Genomic DNA, 23606 nt, shown 5'->3' on the forward strand with positions numbered 1-23606 from the left:
ACTGGAGGCCAAAAGATGTGGATTCTTCCACCTGTCTGTGTCTCAGCTTCCTGTCTGTGAAGCAGGGTAATGTTTGTTGAATCTCTCAAAGTCTGTACAGTGCAAGAGGGCAGTGACATATCCTGTCATTATTAATGCAAAATCCCAGTTCCCTCGGTTAAAGGTTGTTGCTTGTTGGCTTTGTAGGTGAAGAAGAACTTTGATGCACTTAAGCAGACTCAGCAGGATGGGCAGCATGCTCAGAACTCACTGAGGAGTTCAGCAGAGAAGCTCATTCCCAACCAGCAAATGAATGAGAAATTGGAAACAGGGCACCAAGAGGCTACCACAGAGCTGCTGAAACTGAAGGACAGGGCAATTGAACTGGAAAGGAATGTAAGCCTTCTCTTATTTCCTCTTAGCTCATAGACTTTTCTTGCGCTCAAGTGGGTTGCTGGAAACTGGACTTTTGAGCTTAAAGGAATCTGGTGTGTTTTTTGGAGCACCCAAGTGTTCACCAGATTCCTTGGGTGTCTCTTAGGAATGCATGGGACTTAAGTGTTTCATGTGCCTTGTGCCCATCTTGTCCCATCTTTGCAGGGATTAATCCTATGTGTAACATCAGTCCTACCTTCATATAATGCTGGGAAGAGTTTGTTTTTGTGCCTTTGCTGCAGAATGACCATTAATTGGTTCTGGTCTTTGATAGGACTCTAGATGATCAGGACAGCTGTTTCTTTTCTTCCTGTCACCCCTTCAATGCCATCTCTCTTTCAGAATGCAGCCCTGCACACTGAGAAGCAGCTGCTTAAGGAGCAGCTAAAGCATTTGGAAACACAGAACATCTCCTTCAACAATCAGATCCTGACACTACAGAAGCAAAACGTCTTCCTTCAGGAGCACAACACTGCCCTGCAGACAGAGACAGCCAAACTCCAGGTCAGGGCAGCCTTGTGCCTCTATGCTGGGAGGTTGGATTTGATTTCAGTAGTGTGGAGAAATTGACAGCTAATAATAAAATGTTTGTGTTGGTGGCCTGATGTAATGATGAAAAGATGAGGCCCAGAAGGTGGAGTGTAGTTTGAGGTCTGGATTTCTCCAAGCTAGAAGGGAAATTGGCTCTGTAGCTAATATCTGGTAGCTACCTTCAGCAAGAAGGTGGTTATTTAGAGAGAATTTGTTAAAATTAAAAAAAAAAAAAAAAAGAAGCAAAATCCAGATGTGTTATTCCAGAAGCTGCACTTCTGAAATCAAAGAGCAAAGTTGTGTTGGTTTGGGTTTTTTTGTGATTGCTATGCCTGTGAAAGAGCTTGGCAGAAGTGGAAAGAGGACACAAGTCAGCTTGCCAGAGGCATTGTAGCAGTTCCAATCACAGTTTTCAGGCTTTCAGACAAAATGTCAAAGTTTCCAGTGGAAAAGATACTCCTAAAAATTACTTGAATTTTAAAAAAATAAACTTACTTTGAGAAAGAGATCAGTTTCAGAGGACAACATTGGATTAGCTCTATTTTTCTTGCCTGACTTTCATTTTTCAAGCTTTTCCTCTTGCACATTCAGAGATGGGGTTGGTTTTTTTTGTTCTCTTTAATTATTTTTCACATGTAATTGATTTATATTAGCAACATATAAAATCATTGCACCATCTCTCTACTGAAACCAAACTTGTTAGTACTGCTCACATACACAGTCTTAAGAGTACTGTCCACATCTACAGTGATGCAGTTAATACTTTTGAGTTTGGGTGAACTTAAGCATTCATTACTTGTACACAAATATGGAGTAGCTTTTAACTTTGATCATGATTGTCAGAGGCAGTTGAGTTGTCAGTATTCCAGCTCATGCTGGTCTTTAGATTCAAGACCTTCTGGTAAAACAGTGTTTTTTTCAATTTGGAGGTAGTTTTGATAAATTTTGTACCGTTGACAGTATGGCTTTATGTGGTGCATACTGCCAGCAGTAATACCAAAATGGTACCAAATTACACATTGATGTCTAAAGTCTACAAGGCAATGGATTCGTTCTTGGCTAACTCTATATGGATATTAGCTGCTACAAAATGTTCATTGTATGTACATGTAGATGTGAATAAGTAATACTTACCTTTTATTTGAGAAACTTTAGGTAGAAAATTCAACTCTCAGCTCCCAGAGTGCTTCACTGATGGCCCAGAATGCTTTACTCCAAAATCAGCAGACAGCCAAGGAGAATGAGAATGAAAATCTACTGAAACAGAAGGAGCAGCTGAAAGCTGAGTATGAGTCACTGCTTCAGGACCATGAACACCTTGCTTCACTGCATGAACGGCAGTCTGTGGAGTATGAAAGGCTTATAAATCAGCACAGCTGCTTGAAAACATTGCACAAAAACCTGGATCTGGAGCACAAAGGTCTGGGTGAGAGGTACGCTCACTGCACAGGGGTATAGTGTAGCCAGAATGTGCCCATGTTTACAATTTGCAAATGTCTCCAATTACAAACAGAAATTACAAAGCTGTTACCCTGAAAACGTGTCTAGTCATTCTTGTTATCATTAGGACATTAGATGAAAATATTTGCAAAGCTCTAGATTTTAGATCCCCAAAGGTAGCAGAACAGAGGTGACTCTGGTGATACTTAGCAAATATGGACTTTGATCTTGGGGTGCTCCGTCAGAAGTAGCTTAAATGCTTCTACTACATTTAAGAATAACAACACACAGCCTTAAAAAGATGCTCCCAGTTCTACTGTGTGGGGTCTCTCTTCTAGTCAGAAAATCTGCAGGTCACCTAAGGTGTGAGCCATGTGTATCTTGAGAAATTTCAATCGTTGAAATTCATGGCATCCATGTCACATCAATGGAGGCTCTCTGAAGGAAGCTATATTGACCTAGCTATGAGATAGTGATGTATTATTAATTTTCTTGTAATTCTCATAATCTAAAGCTTTTGCTTCAGGTCCTTCAGCTGAATTAGGAAATCAGTAATCTCTTTATTGTTTAGTCTCTAGTCACTGTCATTTTCTGACAATTGTGCACGGGTTGAACAATATATATGTACTACTACATAAATGCTGCTCTGCCTACCTTTCAAAACTTCTCTTACACATTTCAGTGATTTTCCTCAAAACACTTGTATTTAAGTTTAATTTCTGTGCAAGATCATGAGTTGGGTTCAGAGCAACTCAGTGGTGATCCTTGATGGTGGCCTGAAAACCTGTGCTAAACTTTTATCTCCCAAAGACTAAGGAGCTAGCAAATATGTGTGGTAGATTTTTGTACAGTACAGAAATAAACCTATTGTGATTAAGGTACTCACTGGGGCTGTGTGACAGGACAGCTGCTTGGTTGTCAACTAAATGAGCTGTAAGTGATTACAAAGACACTGTTCCTGCTTACCAAGTCTCTCTCAGACTGATTAATGGTTCTCATTGATTCAGGCTGTGCTTGAGATTACTACACTGCAGTGTGTTAAGGCAGTTTGCTCTGTTTTTTCTTTACTTGATGAGTACCAAATACTAAACAGCTCTAACCTAAGGAAAAAGTGTTTTTCAAAGAATAGGTTATCTATAGAGGTAAATGCTTGGACCACCCCTGTAATCATTAACAGTTTGGACTCTGTTTCTGAGATGTGACTCCTAGTGAGAGGTGTTGCAGAGGAGCAGATGGTGGCCTTCTCTATATTCAAAACAGGACGAGTTTGGCAGTTTCAAGAGTGCAGTATCCTAATCAGCAGATCAGTCTTAAAAGATACTTATCAAGATGATTTGTCCAAGGACTCCATTTGGCTGTCAGGAAAAAAATCCACAAGCCCCTTTTTTTAGTTTATGTTTTGTTCTCCCTCCATCATGTGCTATGCAGTTCAGCTGGCTAAGGGAGCAGAGGAGAGAATGTTAAAAAACTGGCACAAGAAAACTTTTCTTATGCTACTTTAAGGCATTTAACTGCTAAAATGAAATATTTCAAATTCAGCTAGAATGTGCCACCTGCTAAATTTTCCCCAGAGCTGCTCAGTGCATCCAAGAAGTTTTTTTCTGTGGTGTTTAGGGGATGGGTTTTGCTTGTCACAACTCCAAGGTCATTGGTTTTCCTCAGCTGGTGACAGCACTGTAATCATAGTTCTGTTGCTTAAGGCAGGATTACACTTGTGCACAAGCCTGTGACTGCAGCTTGTCTAGAAAAATCTACAGCAACTTCAGTTAGCTTATGCACACCCAAAAACATCTATACCGCCAAGGTCCCTGAGGTTTGTGTGGTTCACTCTGCTGCCTTCTAACCACAGAATATTTTCTGTACCTGAGCAAACTTCATTAAACCTTTCTTGGTTCTATCTGTACAGTGTTAGCACTGCAGTGGGGATTTAATAATTGGTTGTGTGTAACTGCAGTGAAATGGCCTGTCATAGCCCAGCAAACCACAGATCTGTGGGTTTGGCTTAGCAAGGAAAAGGAGGGTTAGTATGTTTGGGTCGTTTACCAATAATAGAGTTTTTTGACTTTGTGGTGTCTGGCTGACTGTCTGAGTGAACACAGAAGGGCTGGCTTCTTCTGCATTTTTAAAATTGCTTTACATATTGCATGTTACTAAGGGAAGGAAGTAACTTTCTAGCTACAATTGATTAACTGATCCCTAAGCATTTCTTTGTGGCTTAGTCTGGAGAAGTCTAATCCTGCAGAGACACTGGGAAAAGAATCCCTGCTGTGGAGGGATTGCAGAAAGTTGTATTATTATGTTACCAGTGCTGCCTGGTAATTATTTTTCTGGGTTTCTTTTGCCACACTTTACACAGCTGAGAATTTTCAAAGTTCTTTCAGTCACAAATACCTACCCACAGTATTTCTCCTCAAAAGCAGCAGAAAGAATGAAACCCAAAAGGAGTAAAGTGGAATATGATTGTTCAATCCTAGAAATGGATTGTGTCAGAATCCAAAATGGATTCTATATGCATATATAAGAAAATCTTTTAAAAACCCTTCTGTCCAAGAACCTAATGCTTTAAAAAGTGAAATGAATATGAGTGTTCAATAGTCTACAGGAACGGTAATCTGGTCCCTGGTGGTAAAGCTTGTCAGGTTGCACAGATTGTGCTCAAATTGTAGACTCCAGACTGAATCTGTACTAAAAGAAAATTTTGACTGAGGATTTCATTAGATGTCTGAACATGCAGAATCATTTCCATTTTTGCAGACAATCTCCTCTTTCTTACCTTTCACCTAACATCTAGGGAAGTAGCTGTGGTCTACCTCAGGCTCAGTGTGGCAGCATGTGGTGCTGGGCCTGACTGGTAACACTGGACCAGTATTCTGCTGCCCTCTAAGGAGCCCTCTTTAAAACATAGAGGGCTTGGATAAAAATGAACAGAGTAGCCCTATCATAAGAGACGGCAAAAGAATTTACAGCACAGTGTCTGCAGAGGCAGCCATGGTAATCTCTGCCAAAGGACTGACTGTGGAGTTTGTCTTCTCAGACTCTGGATTGGCACGCGGTCTGTCTAAAGTGCTTCTTGGAGCTGGATGTGAAATCTTCCTCTGCTTTCAGGTTCTTCCATTTGTTGTACAGACATTGATTTTGAAATGTCCCAGAGCTGAATAGAGGAAGAAAACAAATAAATAAGGTTAATTAAACTCTGCTGCTGTTACTGGGAATGAATAGCACAAAGCAGCTTTTGTCTGGGAGACAGGTACTTTTCTGTGTGGCCCTTCAATGGACTGGAATTTGGGACAGGCTGTAATTTGACCCTGGGATGAAGGGGATCGTAGCCTGAAAGAAAAACAAGTTGGCAGGAGTGAGTATATTTGGTGCTGTCTGCTGGTTTTGGTTTTGTTTTGAAGTTTTCATGACTGCAGAGTAACTGTGCTCTGCATTCATCTCTGCTGGCATGAGAGTCACAGAAAAATGATGCTTGTTCTCTTTAGCTTTTTAAGCAATGCTGCCTCTTCCACCTAGATTCTGTTTTAAATTTGCTTGGAAGAATATTTCTTCATTACTGACACAGATGTATCTGACATTTTGAGGCAATACCCTTTTATCAAAATCACCAAAAAACGTGCTGATGACTTTTGACATTCACTGCACCAGTGTCCCCAGTGGCCTCTGCTGGAGTGTCTGTATGGGCACAAATTCTGACAGAAGCCACTAGATGGAAAAAAAAAATCTGGGAACAGCTTGCTGCCTTGTGATCTCAATCCACCTCGTTCTTCGCAGTGTTTTCTGAATGCAGGTGGTGTAGCACCTCAGGGAGGCTGAGCCCACCTAATCCATGTCTGTGCCAAATATCAGGGAAGTTGTTCCACACCTTGGTTACTTTAGCATTCCAGAGATCAAAATTAGAGATACAGTTGATGGCATCAGCCCTCTGTCTCTACCTGTCTCCCTGCCCTGAATGGTTTACGCACAAGTTAGATAGACCAAATAACAGTGGAAGCCTGGATGTGAATACCAGTTTTGCTCTTGGTTTTCTCACTAGTGAACAAGTAGAGCTACTCAAGCAGGTGAGTCAGCCCCTGCTTTAAAGGTGTTTTGCTGTCAACTCACTGATACTTACCTCATCATCTGTCTGGAATATGCAGGAGATTAGTAGCTGTGCAGGATGATATTACCTATGCACGTAACCTAATATGCTTTAGGTTGTCACCTAAAACTCTTGCTCACTGCACTGCTTTCTTGTTGCTTTTTGGCAGCTGCTTTCTAGTCAGGTTTTTCACTTGCCACTGTCAGTTATTTGTGATTGGAATTCCAGTTTAGTGGTGCACTTTCTGCTCACTCTGCAGAATCTCAAGCTTTTACCAAATGACCAGAATCTGGAATTGAAGTAAGATTCTGGCAGTTTGTGTTCCAGTTTGCTTAAAAATGCTTTCCATTTTTTTCCTTTTTTTTTTTTTTTCCCTCAAGTCCTCTCTGCTGACTTGTATACTAAGTTGAATTTTCATGCACAGTGTGGAATTCTTCAGGTCTGGTAGAAGTTTAACCACACAAATGTGGATGAAACTAAACAAGCAGGGGAAAAAAACCCACCACTTTCTGGTTGTTGTTGTATTACCTATTAAAAATCTGAACCCAGAGGAAGAAAAATGTTTAAATGAAAGCTGAGGGTATGCTATTCCTCTTTTTGCAGGTACACCAGCTTAATGAAACACAAAGCAGAATTGGAAGAGTTGGAATTAGTTTTAAAATCAGAGAGAGAGGTTTTGCAACAAGAGAGAAGATCAAATGCAATAACCACTGGGGAAAATCAGAAGCTAAGGGAGGAACTGGACAGGTATGACTCCTTTGCTAAATTCTTATATACATAATTTGTAAGTCGGCTATGCAAAACACAGTTGTATTGCTGTGGCTCTGAAATACCTTCATATAACTTGTCTGCTGTTTTCTCTCCATTTCTGTATTGTTAATTTGGTAATTCTAACTCACTCATCAGCTTCATGAATACTGTCAATGAATACTGTTATTTGGTGCTTCAGACCTGGGACCTTTGCTCATAGAAAATGAGCTTCCACACGTGGTTGGTTCGATTCACAAGTGTTTTCTGCAATGAATTGTTTCCATGCACTTGCCTTTAGGCAGAGCTACAAATGCCCTACCCGCCAAATGATACCTTTTTTTTTCCCTTAAGGAGAACTCACTTATGGTTTTTACACAATATTATTTTGGCTCTAGGAGTTACCACTGTTTATTTTATGCTGCCCAGAGAAAACTGCCAAAAAGCAGTCTTAGAGACTCTTGATCAGTGGGTATCTTTTAACTCAGGACAGAGCCCCTTTTGAGAGCCAGCACCCAAATTTTACCTACTGCAGCAGTAAAACCTTCCTGTAGCCTTGCCACTGTTCATACTACAAAGGTGTTTTGAGAAGCGGTTTGGTACAAATAAGGGGCCAAGACCACATCAAGTTAAAGCAATGTCAGGTTGAATTATATTTAAAAACCACATTTTAGGTTGAGCTACAGTTGTACAAGTATGCTTTGGAACAGTGCAGAGCTCTCAAGAGGTTTTCTCAAGTTTCCTGTTCCTAACTCATTTTCTCAGGGGCAAAGATGTTACATGATGTTGATTGCAGAGCTGGCAGAGAGCCAGGCTTATCTCTCAGCAAATGCAGAGCTTAATCTGTTTATTTAGTTATTTAATGTTATGCCTTTGTGATTTGTAGATATTTTTAGGTTTACCTAAAGGTGTAAAAGAATGCTTCAGTATCATCTTACAACACTACAGTGTTTCACACTTCAGGTCTCTTAAATACTCGTATTTCATGCATCAGGATAAAAAAAAAAATGTGTGAGTTTATTTGTGCCAAATAGACCTGCCTTTATATATAAATGCTCTAAATACATTGTGCCTCAGAAGTTTGTAATAGCAAATAAGGACGTAGCAGTTTTAATAAGGAAATAGGAAATAGTTTTAATTTTCATGTATTTTCCTTTCAGTTCTTTTGTAGATTTGAAACTTTTTATAATGTTATCACTACTTTAAAAAAAATTTATTGTATGTTTGGAATAAAAATGTCCTTAGGAGTTACTCTTTGGAACTATGTTTGATGTAATGAGAGCTGCAAACTGATGGTGTGGTCTTTGAATGTGAGGTTGTTTCTGTGTAGTGTCCTTCATAAGCCTGCTGGCTTCTTTGTGTTTAGGGTGAATTTCTTGCACAACCAACTAAAGGCAGAGTATGAAGGGCTGCATTCACACACTAAAGAGCTGAAAACTTCCTTGAACAACTCTCAGCTAGAGCTGAATCGTTGGCAAGCACGCTATGATGAGCTGAAAGAACAGCACCAATCCATGGATATCTCTCTGACCAAGCTGGATAACCACTGTGAGGTGAGTAGCTGTAGATAGGCAGCTACTGCTGCACTCTGGTTAGAGAGCTGATATTCATTGTCTGAAGCTTTTGACATGCTATATATAGAAGGCAAACTATACAACAACACCCCCGTATACTTTGAAGTTTATAGATTTGTATCCTAGGTTGCCAGGCTATTGTATTATCTTGATCATGGTGCACTCCAGGGAAGCCAGATGCAGAGGAGAGATTAATTTGTCTTGTTTAATAGCTGCTGTCCCGTCTGAAAGGAAATCTGGAAGAAGAAAACCATCATCTCCTGAGTCAGATTCAGATGCTGAGCCAGCAGAATCAGATGTTATTGGAGCAGAACATGGAGAGCAAGGAGCAGTATCATGAAGAACAGAAACAGTACATGTAAGAAAAAGGAGATTTGAACTGTGTAAACTAAAAAAGTAATGTAAATGAATATAGAATACAAATCATCTATCAGGACTAGAAGAGCAGGCAGTGGAATGATAGGTCTACTTGATATCTGTCAGAAAAGGGGATGTTCTGTAGGAGATAACTGTAATGGGAGAAGACAAAAAATGTTTTCACATTGCCTTACTGCAAAGGGATGCTCAGGAAACACCTGGCAAAGCACAGCTCTTTTCAGAAGATAAGGATGAACCTATGTCGAAAATTCAGTTAGAAAAGAAGAAATGCTAAACCCAGTGTACTTTTTCAAGAAGATGAGTTTTGGAAAGTTTGGAAAGAGTTTTAATACTTTGGAAAACAGCCAAGTTGCAACAAAAATTTAGTCTTACGAAAGTTGTTTTATATTTAGGTTCTTGAATAATAGCAAATATTCATATTCCTCTTGTTTTTGTTATTTGCATTTCAAGAAATATCTGCTTTGGTGTTGTTTGGAAGGATGCAGGTATTATTGTACATTGCTGTGTCCTTCATGCACAGGATGACACATTGCAGTGAGATAACCTGTTTAAAGATACTGTACATTTACAAAGAATACTGTTTTCACCACAGTAAATTTCTCTTATAGGTATGAAAGAAGGAAGAAAAATATTCTTAATCCCAAGAATTTTAGTTTAAGCACATCAGGATGATGTGGGAGTTACTCAGTTAAGTTTTATAGCAGTACTGGCTTATATGATTGAAGTGTTAGAAATTGCTGAAATTAGCTGAATACAGTTCAGATGTACTGTAATATATTTATCCTGGTGTCTGACAGTTCTGTGATGGAGGTACATTTGGCCTTCTAATTGAATGAAAATAACATTAGCTAACTTCCACTGTGTAGGTTAGTAAAATAATGAGTAAAAAATACAGTTAAATCTTAACACCCACCAAGCTAACTCTGCCTGAGGTATTGCATTAGTTAGTAATCTAGCACCACCATCTACTGTTGTTCTGTCACCTTTTATGCTTATTGCACAAAAATCACCCATCAGCAAAGTTGGTAGGCTTTTGTATTTGCCCTCTCCAAACAGACTGTGAATGAGCTCAGTGGGATTCTGAACATTTGGGGTAGGAAGATATTTCAGTCTATTTCCTCTCTTGGTGGCTTTTGGTCTTCAGTTTTTTGATTATGCCTTATTTCACACAGATGGTTCAGAATATGCTTTTCCCCCTTACAGTGATAAATTAAATGCCTTAAGGAGACACAAGGAAAAACTTGAAGAGAAGATAATGGATCAGTACAAGTTCTATGATCCTGCTCCAAAAAAGTAAGTTCCAGATGGGTTCAGTTCTGCTGTACAGACCTGTGCAGGTGAGAAAGGGCTTTCCATAACTGGGGATAATAGAAACTTCATCTGAAGTCAGGGTGGTGTTACCTTCACTTGTCTCTTCACTCTCACTCTGCAAGCTATTCCCTGAAGCAGCAGGTTGTGTTCCTGTAGAGCATAGGGCCTCATGTGGGGCCCTCTGAATTGATGCAGAAATCTGAATCAAAGTAATTGGGAAAGAGCCACTTTGCTCCCAGTATGATGACTAAGCAGCACTAGGAGCTTTCAGAGCTGCTTTTTCAAAGGCAAGGGATATGCAGTCTGTTGGAGAGAAAGGACTTAAAAATTATATTAAAAACAAAAAAAAATGAGCCAAGTTAATTCCCCTGTACATACTTCTGCCTGATAACCTTAGCAGAGAGGCTTCAAAGCAGCTTTCGTTTATTTCCTACTCAGTCTGTTCCTGTAGTGGAGTTTTTCACACTGTAGGAATGTCTTATGTGGGTCCATATGTGTAGCTTAGATTTCTAGCAGAGGGAACAGTTGTCTTTCTCACATTTCTCATGCTGAAGAAATATTTCTGTAAAAGTAATTTTGACTTCAGTAGAGAAATGGATCTCAAGTGCTGTGAAATTCATGCTGCATTTTTTTGAGCCAATTCATGACAGTAAACAAATAAGAATGTAGGATGGCTTGATGGCTTTAGCACAGCTGTAAACTTCTTTGGGTAGTATTTCTTGTAGCATTTTCTGAATTCCATTCACAAAACCTGCTTTATCAGGAAAAACCCCTGGATTGGAGCCAGAGCCTTAGTCAAATTAATCAAGCCAAAGAAGGAGACTCCAAGGGAGCGGTTGAAACCAGCAGCAGAAAGCCCCACATGGCATTCTGCATCCCCAGAGATGGTGAACTCTCCATCTGCCTCCCAAAAATTGAAACATCAACATGAGGCTCAGGATAGTACCTCTCAAGGGTCAAGTCCTGTGGAAGAGAGAGAGAACCCTGGGGGTTCTTCAAACAAAGGTAAGGAATGCCCAGCCTAAATTCATGAGCTGAAATTTTTTTTTAAAGATTTAATATATAGGATATGTTAATGCTCAATTACATTATATTTTGTCTTTTTGTTTGCTTGTTTTGGGGGAAGGTGTTTTTGCTTTGATGGGTTTTTATTGTTTTTTTTTTTTTTTTAGTACAATGAAAGTTTCAGTATGCTTAAAACCCTAAACTAGAAATTTGAGTAAACTCTAGAAGGTAACAGGTTTGGTTTGGTTTTAGTTTGCTTTCTCCCTTTTATCTACTACTTCTCCCTTCAGCATCTGTATAAAATTTCTTGTTTTGCCCAGATGTATTGCATGTTACTGAATAAGTTGTTTCAAATGCTTCATTTCCTGGGGTTTTGCAGCCAAGCAGTTTAAAGCTGGATCATGGACAAGCATGTGGTTCAGCAGCGGCTGCTCTCTGAGGGGCATGAGCTGGCTGACAGCCACTGCCAGTAGGTGGTGCACGTGCAGAGCAAATAACCCCTTTATTGTAAATAACCGATTTATTGTAACCTGGTGATTTTGGAGGATGATACCATCTTTCGATTTAGAATTAAACTAGGAATTTCTTCATGTATTTTTTTTTTAACACTAAGGCATACATAAGGAAGATGTAATGATTTTCTGTTTAGTTAGTTTATACAGTAAATCAAGTGTTCCTAGTTATGGGAAATTTAAAGGGAAGTTCCTCAAAATAAATGCTCTTCATCCTTATTAAAGGTAATATATATATGTCTGAAGCTTTGTTTATTGTATTGAGATCATTCTGTCAGCTTGTATATGCAGATGATTGTACTCCAGGAATATTTTTCAAGAAACAATTTTGAAATTAATACTTGAATAATAATTCCTGTCTTCCCACTGTGAGATGGGGGAAACAGAAGGGGAGCAGCTGAGAAAAGTAGAACTCTTATTATAAACTACTGCAAGTATCTTATCTGTCTGAAGGTTTCCTTTTGATTGGGTAAAACCCTTTCTCTGTTCTAATTCTTTGAGGTAATTTATTCATTTAAAGTAAAAACAGATGTTTTGTAGAATAAGCTTATCCATAGGATTCCAGGAGATGTTAAGTGTTTAACATGCATCCAAGGTTCAACATGGGAAGCTGGGCTTGGGTTTCCACAGAACAAGGCCCTTTTAGAGTGCCAGAGATAAAAGAAAGTCTCTGAGGCTTCATTCATTCTAATATTATGTGAAAGACACTTATGTTGAGATGCAGATCATCAGTACTAAAGCCTATAGGACATCTAGGAAATCTGAGTGTTATCACGGGGTAACATGTACACCTATTTAATTTTATATTATAAAGCAAAAATATTTTGGAAGATCTAACAGTAATTTCTTAGTGGATTTGCTTAAATATTGTGTGTATGTGTTAATCTATGCCTTAACCTGAATCAGATTAGCTATGTTTAGCTATGCATTCATCAGTCCTCCATTACAGGTGTTAGTCATTGTTTAGCCTTTTTTGTTTTTCCTGGTTGTGTAGTCTTTAATCTGTGTTAAGACATTTTAAGTTTTGTTTATAAGGCTTCTTTTTTTTACTTTTTTTTTCTTCTTCTTTTTGGGATACCTGGGTGATAACAATTTAGCTGCACAGCGCAAAAAGATTGCCTTTTTGAGAAGCAAAAGCAAGGATAAAGAAAAGTCTCCTAAGTCTCCATCGAGTCATCAGTCTTTCTCTAATCGGCTCCGGTTCTGGTCTTCTTCCGACATCCCATCCTCTCCTAATGAAACTCTTTCTTTCCCGGAACTGGGAGTTTTCTAACACCTTCTCTGTAGCATTTATCTTCGTTTATTTCTGACAAATATTAAAAAAAAAAAAAAAAAATCCCACATGCCATTAAAGAACATGCACATTGATAGAAACACTCAGCATGTCTATACAATACTCTAAATACAAGCAAAGATTAGTGAACATGGACTTAAGTTTTCCTGTAGAAGATGAATCACTGTTGCACACTGTGGATCATTTCTTCAATGCAGCACACTTTAGGGGACCTCATGGCATACAGTTTGCGTATGTATATTGGCTGTGGTGCATGTTGTAAGTAAGTGAAGTTGCTATTTGCTTCAATATTTCCTTGCAATCATGTACTTGCATTGTGTCAGCTAAAGTGTTGAACTGATTTGCCATTGCTCTGCTTTCTACAGTGTTGTAGTCTTACTAAAATACAAATACAGTCTCAAACTCCAGAGATTTTTCCAATAGTCTGTGCTACTAAATGATTTTAAAAGGCAGGTTTTTTAGCATCTTTTTCTGCTTTTAAATAGTCTAGCTTTGAATATGGAGTGGAAGTTACTGGTAAAATTATTCTCAGCCAAGTGTCTTGATGCTTGCATTCAAACCTGATATTTAGCAAGGTTTTATACTTCCAACCATGAAAATTCATCTTGAATTGGGCTGACATTTTGGTTTCTTCTGCTTCAGTTTCAACAGATTTTTTGGAAGAAGAATGTAGATTTGTTCTCTTGAGACTGGGAATAACCTTCATTAATCCATTGCCCAGAATTCTTGTTGCCTAATAGTCATGACCTGGTGGCTTTTGAAGTGAATGTGCAGGTCCCTTCCCCACCCTGTTAGAGAATCAGATGCAGCATGGGCAGCTCAGCAGAGAGGCCAAAAGATCTCGTTTCCCTCCTCACTCTGAGAAGTATGCCTCAGTGTCACAACCAGTGACTCTGATCGAACAGCCTGTTGCTGTCTATTTTGGGATTTGTAGAGACTGTTTGTTTCCAGGGCAATTAATATTTTTGGCATCATGGAAGGTGTTAAGTGCATCTAAAAGTCAATTAGAAACACAGACTTGCGTGTGAAGCTTTAGCCAATAATTGCCCCTGCAGGCATGGCATAAGCTTCAGTTCTGAGAGCAAGTGCTGGCCCTGTGTTGTGAAGCCCACTCAGACCTTGGGAGAAGACATTATTCCTGAATGAAGTCAGCTTCTGGGGCCACCTAAGATGACAGCACCTTGATCCCTTTCTCTAGTATAACTTCGCAGCTGCTCCATGCTTTGAACTGTCTGTCCATTGTCTCTGCAAGCTGTTTATTTTGACTGCTGCACTCTGCTGCATTTTCTACATTTACTTTCTATTACTTAATCAAGTATTCCATAGAAATACATAAAACTCTAGAATCTTGCATCTCATTAAGTGTTTTCCGTAGTAAATTCTTTAAATTTTGTTCTATGTGTGCCTTAAAGCATTGCATTCACATTACAAGAAATTAATTAACCTGCTTCATCACTAAAAAAGAATTTTTCAGATTCTTATCTAAGTAATATTCTACCAGACAGTTTTTGTTGTTCTACTGCTAAGATCCCAGGAACTCCACTTAAAAATCGTTGCACCAGGACATCATAAGAGCAGAGTTTCAACCTTGTAAAGACTGAGCTCTTACCCACGGCAAAGATCTAAACCTGAAAGCAGTTAGCTTAGTACATGGATCATGATAGATAATTTTCAAATCAGCATTATTTTTCTTTGAGTAAGAGCATGACTACTGTCACTCTTTCCTTATTCTATTTTATTACTGAAGTAAGTTCTTATAAAATGCACCTACAAGGAATAATGTTATGGGAATTTCACACCTCACTTATCTTTTCTGGATTCATGTCTTTGCTCCTTTTCTTCCTCCTTTCACAGTAATTGTTGCATGTATAATATCAACCCTCCCACCGGCACTAAGCAGCCCTTGTCACTCCCACACTTTACAGAGAGCACACATGATTGACAAGCTGGTGGCAGAAATTTCCTATCCATTACTGCACTGTTTATGGAAAAGCTTGCCAAACTAGCGCCTCTGTTGTGCAGTTTCTTTGTGCCTGCTTGTCATGTTTGTATGGGCAGATAAATACAAATCCCTTAATGCTATTCTTTTCATTGAGTCTTATTCATTTACCTTTCTCCCCACCAGTGCTAATGGACCTAAAGCAAAAAAGGAATTCCCATCACAGAGGCAGTAATGATAATGTTGAAATCTCAGCAGACTCTGCAACAAAACCCAGCTGTGTGGAAATGGGTCCCAGGACTTACTCAGCCTCAGCTATTCACCTGCACACTTCCACCCCCATCACCCGGCTCCAGAGCAGGCCAAAAGGTGTGTGCTGAATTTGATACAGAAGCTGGCAGTGCCAGGCAGGCTGATTCATGGTTCCTGCAAGGCTGCTAGTGGCATTCAAGTATAAAATTGGAGCACTAGTGTTTTCACTCCTACTTTATCTCCTTAATGGTTTAAATGATCTGATACAGGGTTTACTCACTCTTGTAATGTCATCAACTTGACAGACCACAGTTGAGTGTCAGCCCTTCAGTGGTTCCCTGCCCAGTGTTAAGGTGTCTCTGTAAAACCCTCTTGATCACCTCAGTCTTCTACACTGCTAGCATGCATTGAAGACAGACCTGAAGGATTAACCTTTCTGTGTTCAGTTGGCCTTTTAAATTTTATGTTCTTTTCCAGGCTATAATTCAGAAGATAATCTATGTGAACAGTCCCCAGAGGTGGAGTTTGCGAGCACCAGACAGCACAGTAAGCCTGTAGCATGTACGAGTGCTCTAAACATCTGCATTAAGACTTGTTTCATTACATCCATGTGAACTGTCCTGGACTATTTTAGTTAAATTAACATTGTAGAAGGAGGTGTAGTAATGCAGGACCATTTTGGGAATGCGATTCTAACTGCATCTGGTTTTCTGTTCAAGCTTTTAATGGATGTTTTGCCAAAATGAATTTTCAAAACAATGCTGACGTTGAGGCAAGTTGCCTTCCCTCACCAACAGACCTTTTAATGCATGTCCTACAGATTTGTTGCTGATTTTTCTGGAGAATGTTTAATTCCTTCCTTAAGGGAGTGAATCACCAGTAAGAAACATTCAGTGTGGGGCTTGCGGATGCACAGTGGGAGCACTGTTGAAGCAGCAGCACTGCCTGCTTAGAAATTTGTGGAAGACTTAATTTGCAAGCTGGCTACCAGCTCCTTCCAAAGAAAACTGAGAAAGAGACAGCAACTTATTGTTGAGCTTTTTCAGTACCTGCATTACTTTCTAGTTACTGTAAAAACAAAACCCAGAACCTATTTCTTGGTGCGAAAAATGAGATAAACAAGATGGATTCTAAACAACTTTAAAAATTAAAATGGTTTCTACTCTGTCCAGATTTTGGCATCCTGTGTGTATTATGTTGTTAATGCTTTTAAAGGGACTTAGTTGCACAGGTCCTATTTTCAGAAGAGAGACTGTAGCCAAGTGTTTTAGAGAATCAGAGGAACTTAAGATCTGTTTGTTCAATGCTTGATTTGTGTTTTTCAGTGTCCAGGCCAAACAGTTTAGAGAGCAGTAGGAACGCTTCCAGCAATAGTTCACCTCTCAATTTGAAAGGTAAAGCTTTTACAGCTGAGTTGTGACAAACAGGAAGTGAAATTCTGTGAAACTGTGTGTAAAATGCCATTTTCCTTCCCAATTAATTTTGAAGACTGTTGTTTTGAAATGGTAATGATTATGCAATCTGGACATGGCTGTCTTGGGAATCAAAACTGCTGGCAAGAAGTACTTTCCTAAGAGTGATTCTGGCAAGGGGTGGCTTTTAAGGCAGGCAGTTGAGTTTTGCTTCAGTCTGACTGGCATTATATTGTGGGAAATATCAGGCTGCTCTTACAGTCTTTATAACAAGAGGTCTCTGTGGTTCTTAAATGTACACAGCTTGTGTATGGAATCCATGTGCTCTGGAGATCTGCTTTTGCTGAAGCTGTGCATCCTTGAAGGATACCAAGAGACCTGACACTGTGGAAAAATCTGCTTTCTGTTTTTCCTCTGTCAGGTTCTAGCTCTCAGATCACACAGCCAAGACTGGGAGATCTTTTAGTGACACATAGGTTGTAAAGAGGCACACCAGTATTATCTTATTAATATAAGGCTTATTAACCTCCACTGCTGTTCTTATTCTTTGGTGAAGTAGTTGTGCTTGTCTGAGGCGCTGTAAGACTTTTACTAGTCCTGATTTTTAAAAATTCTGATTGCTTTGAGTCCTGTAGGAGAAAAAAGTAAGGTAAAAAATGCCACCCAGTCTGTATGGAAATGGCCCCGGATGATAAAGTTCCTACCTGAGTGTGCAATTTACTGAAATGATGTCAGACTGATGTCATTAATGGTATTTATGCTTCTCCTCAGGTTCCTTAGACCATATCCATGGTAGAACTGAGAGCCTCAGCAGTGAAGATATGGTGCTAAGCAGAGAGGCACCAGCCTTGCTCCGAGACACCTATTCCCTTCACTCTGCTGCTGCCTACTTAAACCCTAGCAGCAGGCATGAGTCCTCCTCCCAGCGGAATGGTTCGGTGTCCTGTGATATACCTCAGAAAAGCAATCCATCTCAGTCTTACACAGGCAGGCAGCGGTCTGCCTCACCTGGCAGTGAGATGGTAACTTTGGAAGAGTTCTTAGAAGAGAGCAACAGGCTGTCTCTACCAAGCGTAAGTAAATAGAGCTAGATAGCCCATTTCAGATGGGAAAAAACTGTTCAAAGCTGATTCAGGAAGATAATGAATGAAACAGTTTCAATAACTAAGGCAAGATTAGCTTTCACATAGTGCTCTGCTAATTTATTTTGGTGCATCAGCTATGAAAAGTCAGATAATTCACTAAAAGTACTGTGTATTGGCCTGCTGGAGCTTTTTGCTAGCAGTTGGTTGTGGTCAAGGTTTTGTATTTTATCATCAGTTCTCAGCTCCAGGTATTTTTATGTATAAACTGGTAAGTTTTCTGTGTACTTTCCAGCTGCTAAATGTATAATTAGGAATGAAACCTGGAATAGTTTTTAATTGAAGTGCAAAATATGCAGTTGTTAAAACCCTCTTTTAATCTGAAAATATTAGTGCATTTGAAAACGACTCTTATTCTTGCAGAAGGAAATTTTTGATACTTTTACCATGCTGCATGTTTATGTGTTGACTGGCACTGCCCTGTTGGTTCAATGACTGCAAGAATATGTTGCTCATTGAAGTGCTTTTTTCAGGAACTAAGTGTTTGTTTTCAAAATGGCATTTGTTCTTTCACTGGTCAGGCATGCTGTACAATAGTGAGGCAGTGCACTATTGAACAGGTTAATATCTTAAAAACAATTAATTGATAGTGTAAGTGAACAGACATTTCTGTTTCATTCATGCCTTGGTAAAAGTATTGAAATCAGCAGAGCTGTGCCATTTCATGGCATCAGTAAATTCTGGTCCTTGAATTTTCAGAGCAATGTTTAACTATACCTCCTACTCCCTTGTTATCCTAAGTAGAATTCTTAGCTTTTAGAGATGTTTAAAATTATTATTTTTGTGTATGTCTCTAACTACCTGACCATGTCTCCATTTTCATTCTTTCTGTCATCCTGTTCCTTTTCAGCATCGGCGCAGTTTAAATGAGAGTGAAATGATTTCATTGCACCAATTTCTATTAGAAGCTGATGCACTGTTTCCCTCTTGCTACTCCCCATGTCCTTCCATTCGTCAGGAACATTCACAGTCATTCGAATCGGTCCTCAGTCTTTCATGTCCTGACAGCGTGAGGCACAGAACAGGCAGGGGAAATAGGAGATCTGCTTCATTCTATATCCCCAGGGTATCCATTGTTCTTATTATGAAGACAACAGCTCCTGACTTACAACAGCTTTTGCTAGCATTAATACCTATAGAAGCATAGTGTAACTCCTAGTTGTTATTTTAAAGGCTGCCAGATCACTTACATTAATTGCTCATAAAGTATTTGCAGTGCTTGTTCGTACACATGCGTGTTTTCGAAGGACTCGTCATTCTGTAATGTTAATGTGCGTAACAGCTGTTTAAATAAAGTTAAAAATAACCCTAATGCTTTAACACTTAGTTGAGCTTAGAAATTTTCACACTGCACTATTACCATTGATGGTGTTTGCTTATGGAAAATGAGTTTTTTAACTGAAAGAAATATTTTGAACACTAGTGAAATAAGTATATTAAGCTTTAAACATGCTCCCTAGAGAAGAATAAAGAAGTAAATTTCATGAGCTTGTTCAGCACGTTTTTTTGTGAAGACAGCATGTCCCTTAACTGCTCTGAGCATGCCTTTTACTAATAGTACAATGGCAGCTGATCAAACATTGCCATTTTTTGATTGCATGGACCATCCCCATGAAATATTCATTGTATATTTTCTTTTACTGCCAGGTTAATTGTCTGACTTGAAATGTGCAAGTTTCTTGTGGGCAAGCAATCATCTCTCCATTTATGTAATAATTATTTTGTACATTTCATTTTATTGTACATGCAGCTTTTAACATATATAGTATATTGACTGTGAGAGGTGAAGGGAATAAATTGAGAAGGAATGAAACTTTTTATAATGCTAGCATGTCTCCCCAAGATATTGTCTTCTGTTATGTTCCTGAAGTTACAGTAGAGAGTTATCCAGATGAACTGTATTCTGGAGGATGACAGACCTCATTGATATCTGCTGATAATGCTAATGTCATTAATATGATATTGATGTTACAGTGACAGTGGCTGGTGTGAAAGGAAACAAAAGAGCTGCTGTCCAGGTTGCAACTGAAATGAAGCTTTTAAAAACATGACAATTAACCTGGCAAACAAGGCTGTCACAATCTAATTATGATGAGCACATTATTCCTTGAGTTGGATTTATACCCATTTTAAACATTCACCTCATCTGTTCCCCATGATATAAAATCTCTGGTTGTGTTTGTCTTAAATTAAGTGGGGAGGAAGATTGCGTGAACACAGAGTTCTGCATGATTCTTTAAACAAAATGTGTTGTCATTAATGTGATGTGCATATTTTCTCACACCAGGACACCTCCACTAACAGAGATGACTTGCTCAGCGATTACTTTAGGAAAGCAAATGAGTCTTCAACTATTGGGAGCGTGCTGGTTCAGCCATCCAGAAAGGAGGCTGCTAAGATGCCCACTAGTCTTGTTGCTCCAACTGTGAAGATGGCCGTCGCCAGCGAAGAAGGAAGAACAGCTAAGCCTGAAAATTACATGAAGCCAAACCTTAGACAAGTTGAACCTGATGCCCTGGCAAACCCCCAAGGGTCCCTTAAGCTTCCTCACACACCACAGCACCAGCCTGCCAGCGGGATGCGGCAGATGGCACAGCCTCAGCAGCCGGGAACTGTGAGCAGGAGGAGCACATCACTGAGCAGGGCATTTAGCTTAGCCTCTGCAGACCTCCTCAGAGCCACTGGCCCAGAGGCCTACAGGCAGGAGAGCCCTCAGAAGCCAGGAGCAGAGCTGCATGGGGGCAAGGATGCTGTCAGTCAGACCACCAGGGCTTCTGTGCCAAAGAGCTCCCAGGTAACCTTAAGAGAGAGGCCACAGTCTGCCAAGGTAGCAGGCTCTGTGCAAGGTGTGGATGCCCGCTGTCGGCAGCTTGATGCGAGGCGCCTTTCCCTGGTCCCACCAAAAGATGAGAGGCCACTCTCCTTCCATCAGTTCTCTGCCTCACCCACTGCATCCACCAGCAGTCTGAATGTCCAGCAGCAAGAGCATGTAAATTCTGGGCAACACTACTCATCTGCATCTCACACTCCCTCAAAAGTCAAACCCAAGTCATCACCTCGTACTGAAGAGGTGGCCACAGTGGCCCCTGCCAGAGCTGTTTCCAGCAGCACTGAGGGAAATACTTCCCTAGGGCAAGGCCAGGGTGATGCCCTACTTACCAAGTGCCAGGGCAAGCTGTTAGAAAGCAGCTCTGGGGCTGTAGAGGAGCCCGTGAGAGGAAGCAGCTCCAACAGCACTCCTGGGTCTCCTGACCCGCAAGGGGATCAGCAGACAGTTTGGTATGAGTATGGCTGTGTGTAACCCACAGGTGCAGCTATATGTGTGTTTGCTATGGCTGATGTCCAGGTAGCATTTATCTAGACACTGTCAGGTCTTAAAAGGCATCACCTGCATGCTGGTCTGAGTGTTCTCTGGGTACTGTTTTCTAGCAGGACAAAGTGTGATTAAGGGAAGCAAAGAGGCAAACCCCAGTCCTTGTTCAGACACTGTTGTGCCTAAAAGAAAGTGGAAGCCTGACCTAATCTCACAGCAAACTTGGCACCTGATTCTCACAGGTTTGAGCATTGCCCAGTGCAGCAGAACCTTAGCAGGGTCCTCTGTCATTGCTGCACTGTGCACTCTTTTTGCATGCATTAAAGAAAAGTTTCACAGGTCATGTGTGTGCTAAACCCAGCCCCATGATTGGTAAATAACCATACTGAAAAAGTCAAATATAAAAGCCAAACTTCTTCCCTAAAGACAGAACCAAATGCTTAGGTAGCGCAGAGATAAATCTGAAGAGCAAAAGTGTGTGGCTTTAGCCATGGATCTGGTAAAATCTATTTTTCTAGCCACAGCCACATCTTACATTGTGTAGACTTCAGGGGTCACATCTGAACCTTTCCCACTGAGACTGTGTAAACACAGAAGCCAGCATAATTACCCCACTGCCTTCACTATAGCTGCAGCTCAGTGGATCCTTGACTCTGCAAGCAGAGTGGTGCTGCCTTTTGAAACTTGTTTTATCTTTTATACAAACACTGGAACTAATGCAGCCTTTCAGGGGAGATGCCATTTCAATTACAAAGGTGGCATCTCGTGTACAAAAGCGTCTTGTAAGTATGTATATAAGAAGCTCAAGTACTGTATAAGAATGCTGTGTAAAATTGTATTATTACATCCTTGTGTGCATGACAGCCCACATCTAAGTGGTATGTGGGATTTTGTCTCTTAGAAATCCTTGTCTGTCTCCATTAAATTTTCTCAGCATAGAAAGCAAAATAATTTTGTACACATGTGAAAGAAATATACTTTTAAAAATCTATTTATGTGCAAATAAGTTCCTTGTATGTTTCTGTCCAGAGTGTCATCAGCTGCTTATGTATATATGATCAAATGTGTATCTTTAATTCCATGTTTGTAAAGCTGTTTTTCTTGCAATAGACTAAATCCTTAAAAAATACTTGTTTTGCTGGTTCTGATTTAATTTAGTAAAAGTTAAAACTGATACATTTTATGATGTTTTTGTTATCTAATATGTAGCAATCCCATTCTGAAAACTACAAAATTGTTTATAATAAAGATTAAAATAAAATAGATTGATGTTGTACTTTTTGTCCTTGGGAAAATCCCCCCCCCCCGACAAAATGTGATTCACAGTGCTGGAGGTCTGTCTGCAACAGCTCTTTGTAAGCCTTAATTTGCATGTCTGTGTGGTAAAGCTGTATTTGTTTTTATACTACAAAAGGTGTACCAGAAGTATTTTTGTTTAATTGTAACCTTCTTACCTTACAGAAGACTTCAGGAGGGTTGAACATGCAGAATAAGTGACTTACACTTCATAATTGGACTATTCACTCTATAAGTGGACCATTAGATTTTTATGCTTCTCTGACCACTTCAGACAAGGCCAAACATGCTGTCAGTTTTGACCAAGCTTGTATCTTGTATAGTCTGTTTTGTAGTTAACTCTTAGGATGCCTTATAAAAGTGAGAAATTATTCATCTCTCAACTTGGAGAGAATGGCAAAAAACCCCAAACTTTTTGCCTTCTATACTATTTTAATTACAAACTAGAGTTTTGCAAGAAATTTAAAATTATGTATACTATATGGCAATTTTAGAACATACTGAGTGTTCTTAGTAAACTGAAATTCTTCCAGAAATTTTATCTCAAAATGGATTCTTTGCCAGACGACTGAAGGTTCAAGACTGGTGTTTCTCCCTTGTTTCAGCTCCTTTTTTGGAGGGCATGTGAAGGCTGGACTGCTGAGGGAGTGATCTGTGACTGGTTAAGTTACTGTAGATCTGCTTTTGCTATAAATATGTGCCCAGTGGCACGCCTTAGTTGTCAGTTTCCGAGTAATTTACCTTCTCAGTTCTACTGAATTTGAATAACAAGGTACTGAATACACACGTAGTGCCATTCAGGTGTGGGGTAATTCTAAATATGGAGGTTATACCATGGAACAGCTGTTGAAGCACACAATGCTGTGGCCCTCATGCCTTTCTGGGAATGTTTAGGAAAGTTTGTTATAGGAGCCTGCCCTGTCGGGGGAGATGCAGTTATTCTGCAGTCTGCTCAGTTCATTAACTGC

At 39.7% G+C, this 23606-nt stretch overlaps 2 protein-coding genes and 1 long non-coding RNA gene across 6 annotated transcripts in view; 2 read left to right on the forward strand and 1 right to left on the reverse strand.

Annotated features, from left to right (window-relative positions):
• The window catches only part of LOC146436040 (uncharacterized), a 95407-nt gene extending 76404 nt beyond the window's left edge, over window positions 1-19003 (reverse strand). The window contains exon 1 of the mRNA XM_085063789.1: window positions 18831-19003. Coding sequence (XP_084919915.1) covers window positions 18831-19003 — 173 coding nt within the window. The remainder of the gene's footprint in view (window positions 1-18830) is intronic.
• The window catches only part of CCDC88C (coiled-coil and HOOK domain protein 88C), a 96425-nt gene extending 73820 nt beyond the window's left edge, over window positions 1-22605 (forward strand). The window contains exons 18-31 of one of the 4 annotated variants that reach the window (XM_085061543.1): window positions 187-375; window positions 757-918; window positions 2101-2378; window positions 7067-7210; window positions 8577-8763; window positions 8997-9142; window positions 10366-10455; window positions 11237-11478; window positions 15410-15592; window positions 15953-16036; window positions 16801-16869; window positions 17659-17960; window positions 18880-19095; window positions 20317-22605. In XM_085061543.1, the coding sequence (XP_084917669.1) occupies window positions 187-375; window positions 757-918; window positions 2101-2378; window positions 7067-7210; window positions 8577-8763; window positions 8997-9142; window positions 10366-10455; window positions 11237-11478; window positions 15410-15592; window positions 15953-16036; window positions 16801-16869; window positions 17659-17960; window positions 18880-19095; window positions 20317-21330 (3306 nt within the window). In that variant the 3' untranslated portion in view covers window positions 21331-22605. The remainder of the gene's footprint in view (window positions 1-186; window positions 376-756; window positions 919-2100; window positions 2379-7066; window positions 7211-8576; window positions 8764-8996; window positions 9143-10365; window positions 10456-11236; window positions 11479-15409; window positions 15593-15952; window positions 16037-16800; window positions 16870-17658; window positions 17961-18879; window positions 19096-20316) is intronic. The other 3 variants (XM_085061544.1, XM_085061545.1, XM_085061546.1) reach the window with 3 other exon arrangements.
• On the forward strand, window positions 11485-13126 carry LOC146436042 (uncharacterized). The gene is made up of 2 exons (XR_014852491.1): window positions 11485-12443; window positions 12520-13126. It is a non-coding gene; the product is annotated as an uncharacterized LOC146436042 (long non-coding RNA).
• Window positions 22606-23606: the final 1001 nt, after the last annotated feature.

This window comes from Lichenostomus cassidix, chromosome 5 (assembly GCF_008360975.1).
Source record: "Lichenostomus cassidix isolate B80296 chromosome 5, HeHo_3.0, whole genome shotgun sequence".
In the NCBI taxonomy this organism is placed as follows: domain Eukaryota; kingdom Metazoa; phylum Chordata; class Aves; order Passeriformes; family Meliphagidae; genus Lichenostomus; species Lichenostomus cassidix.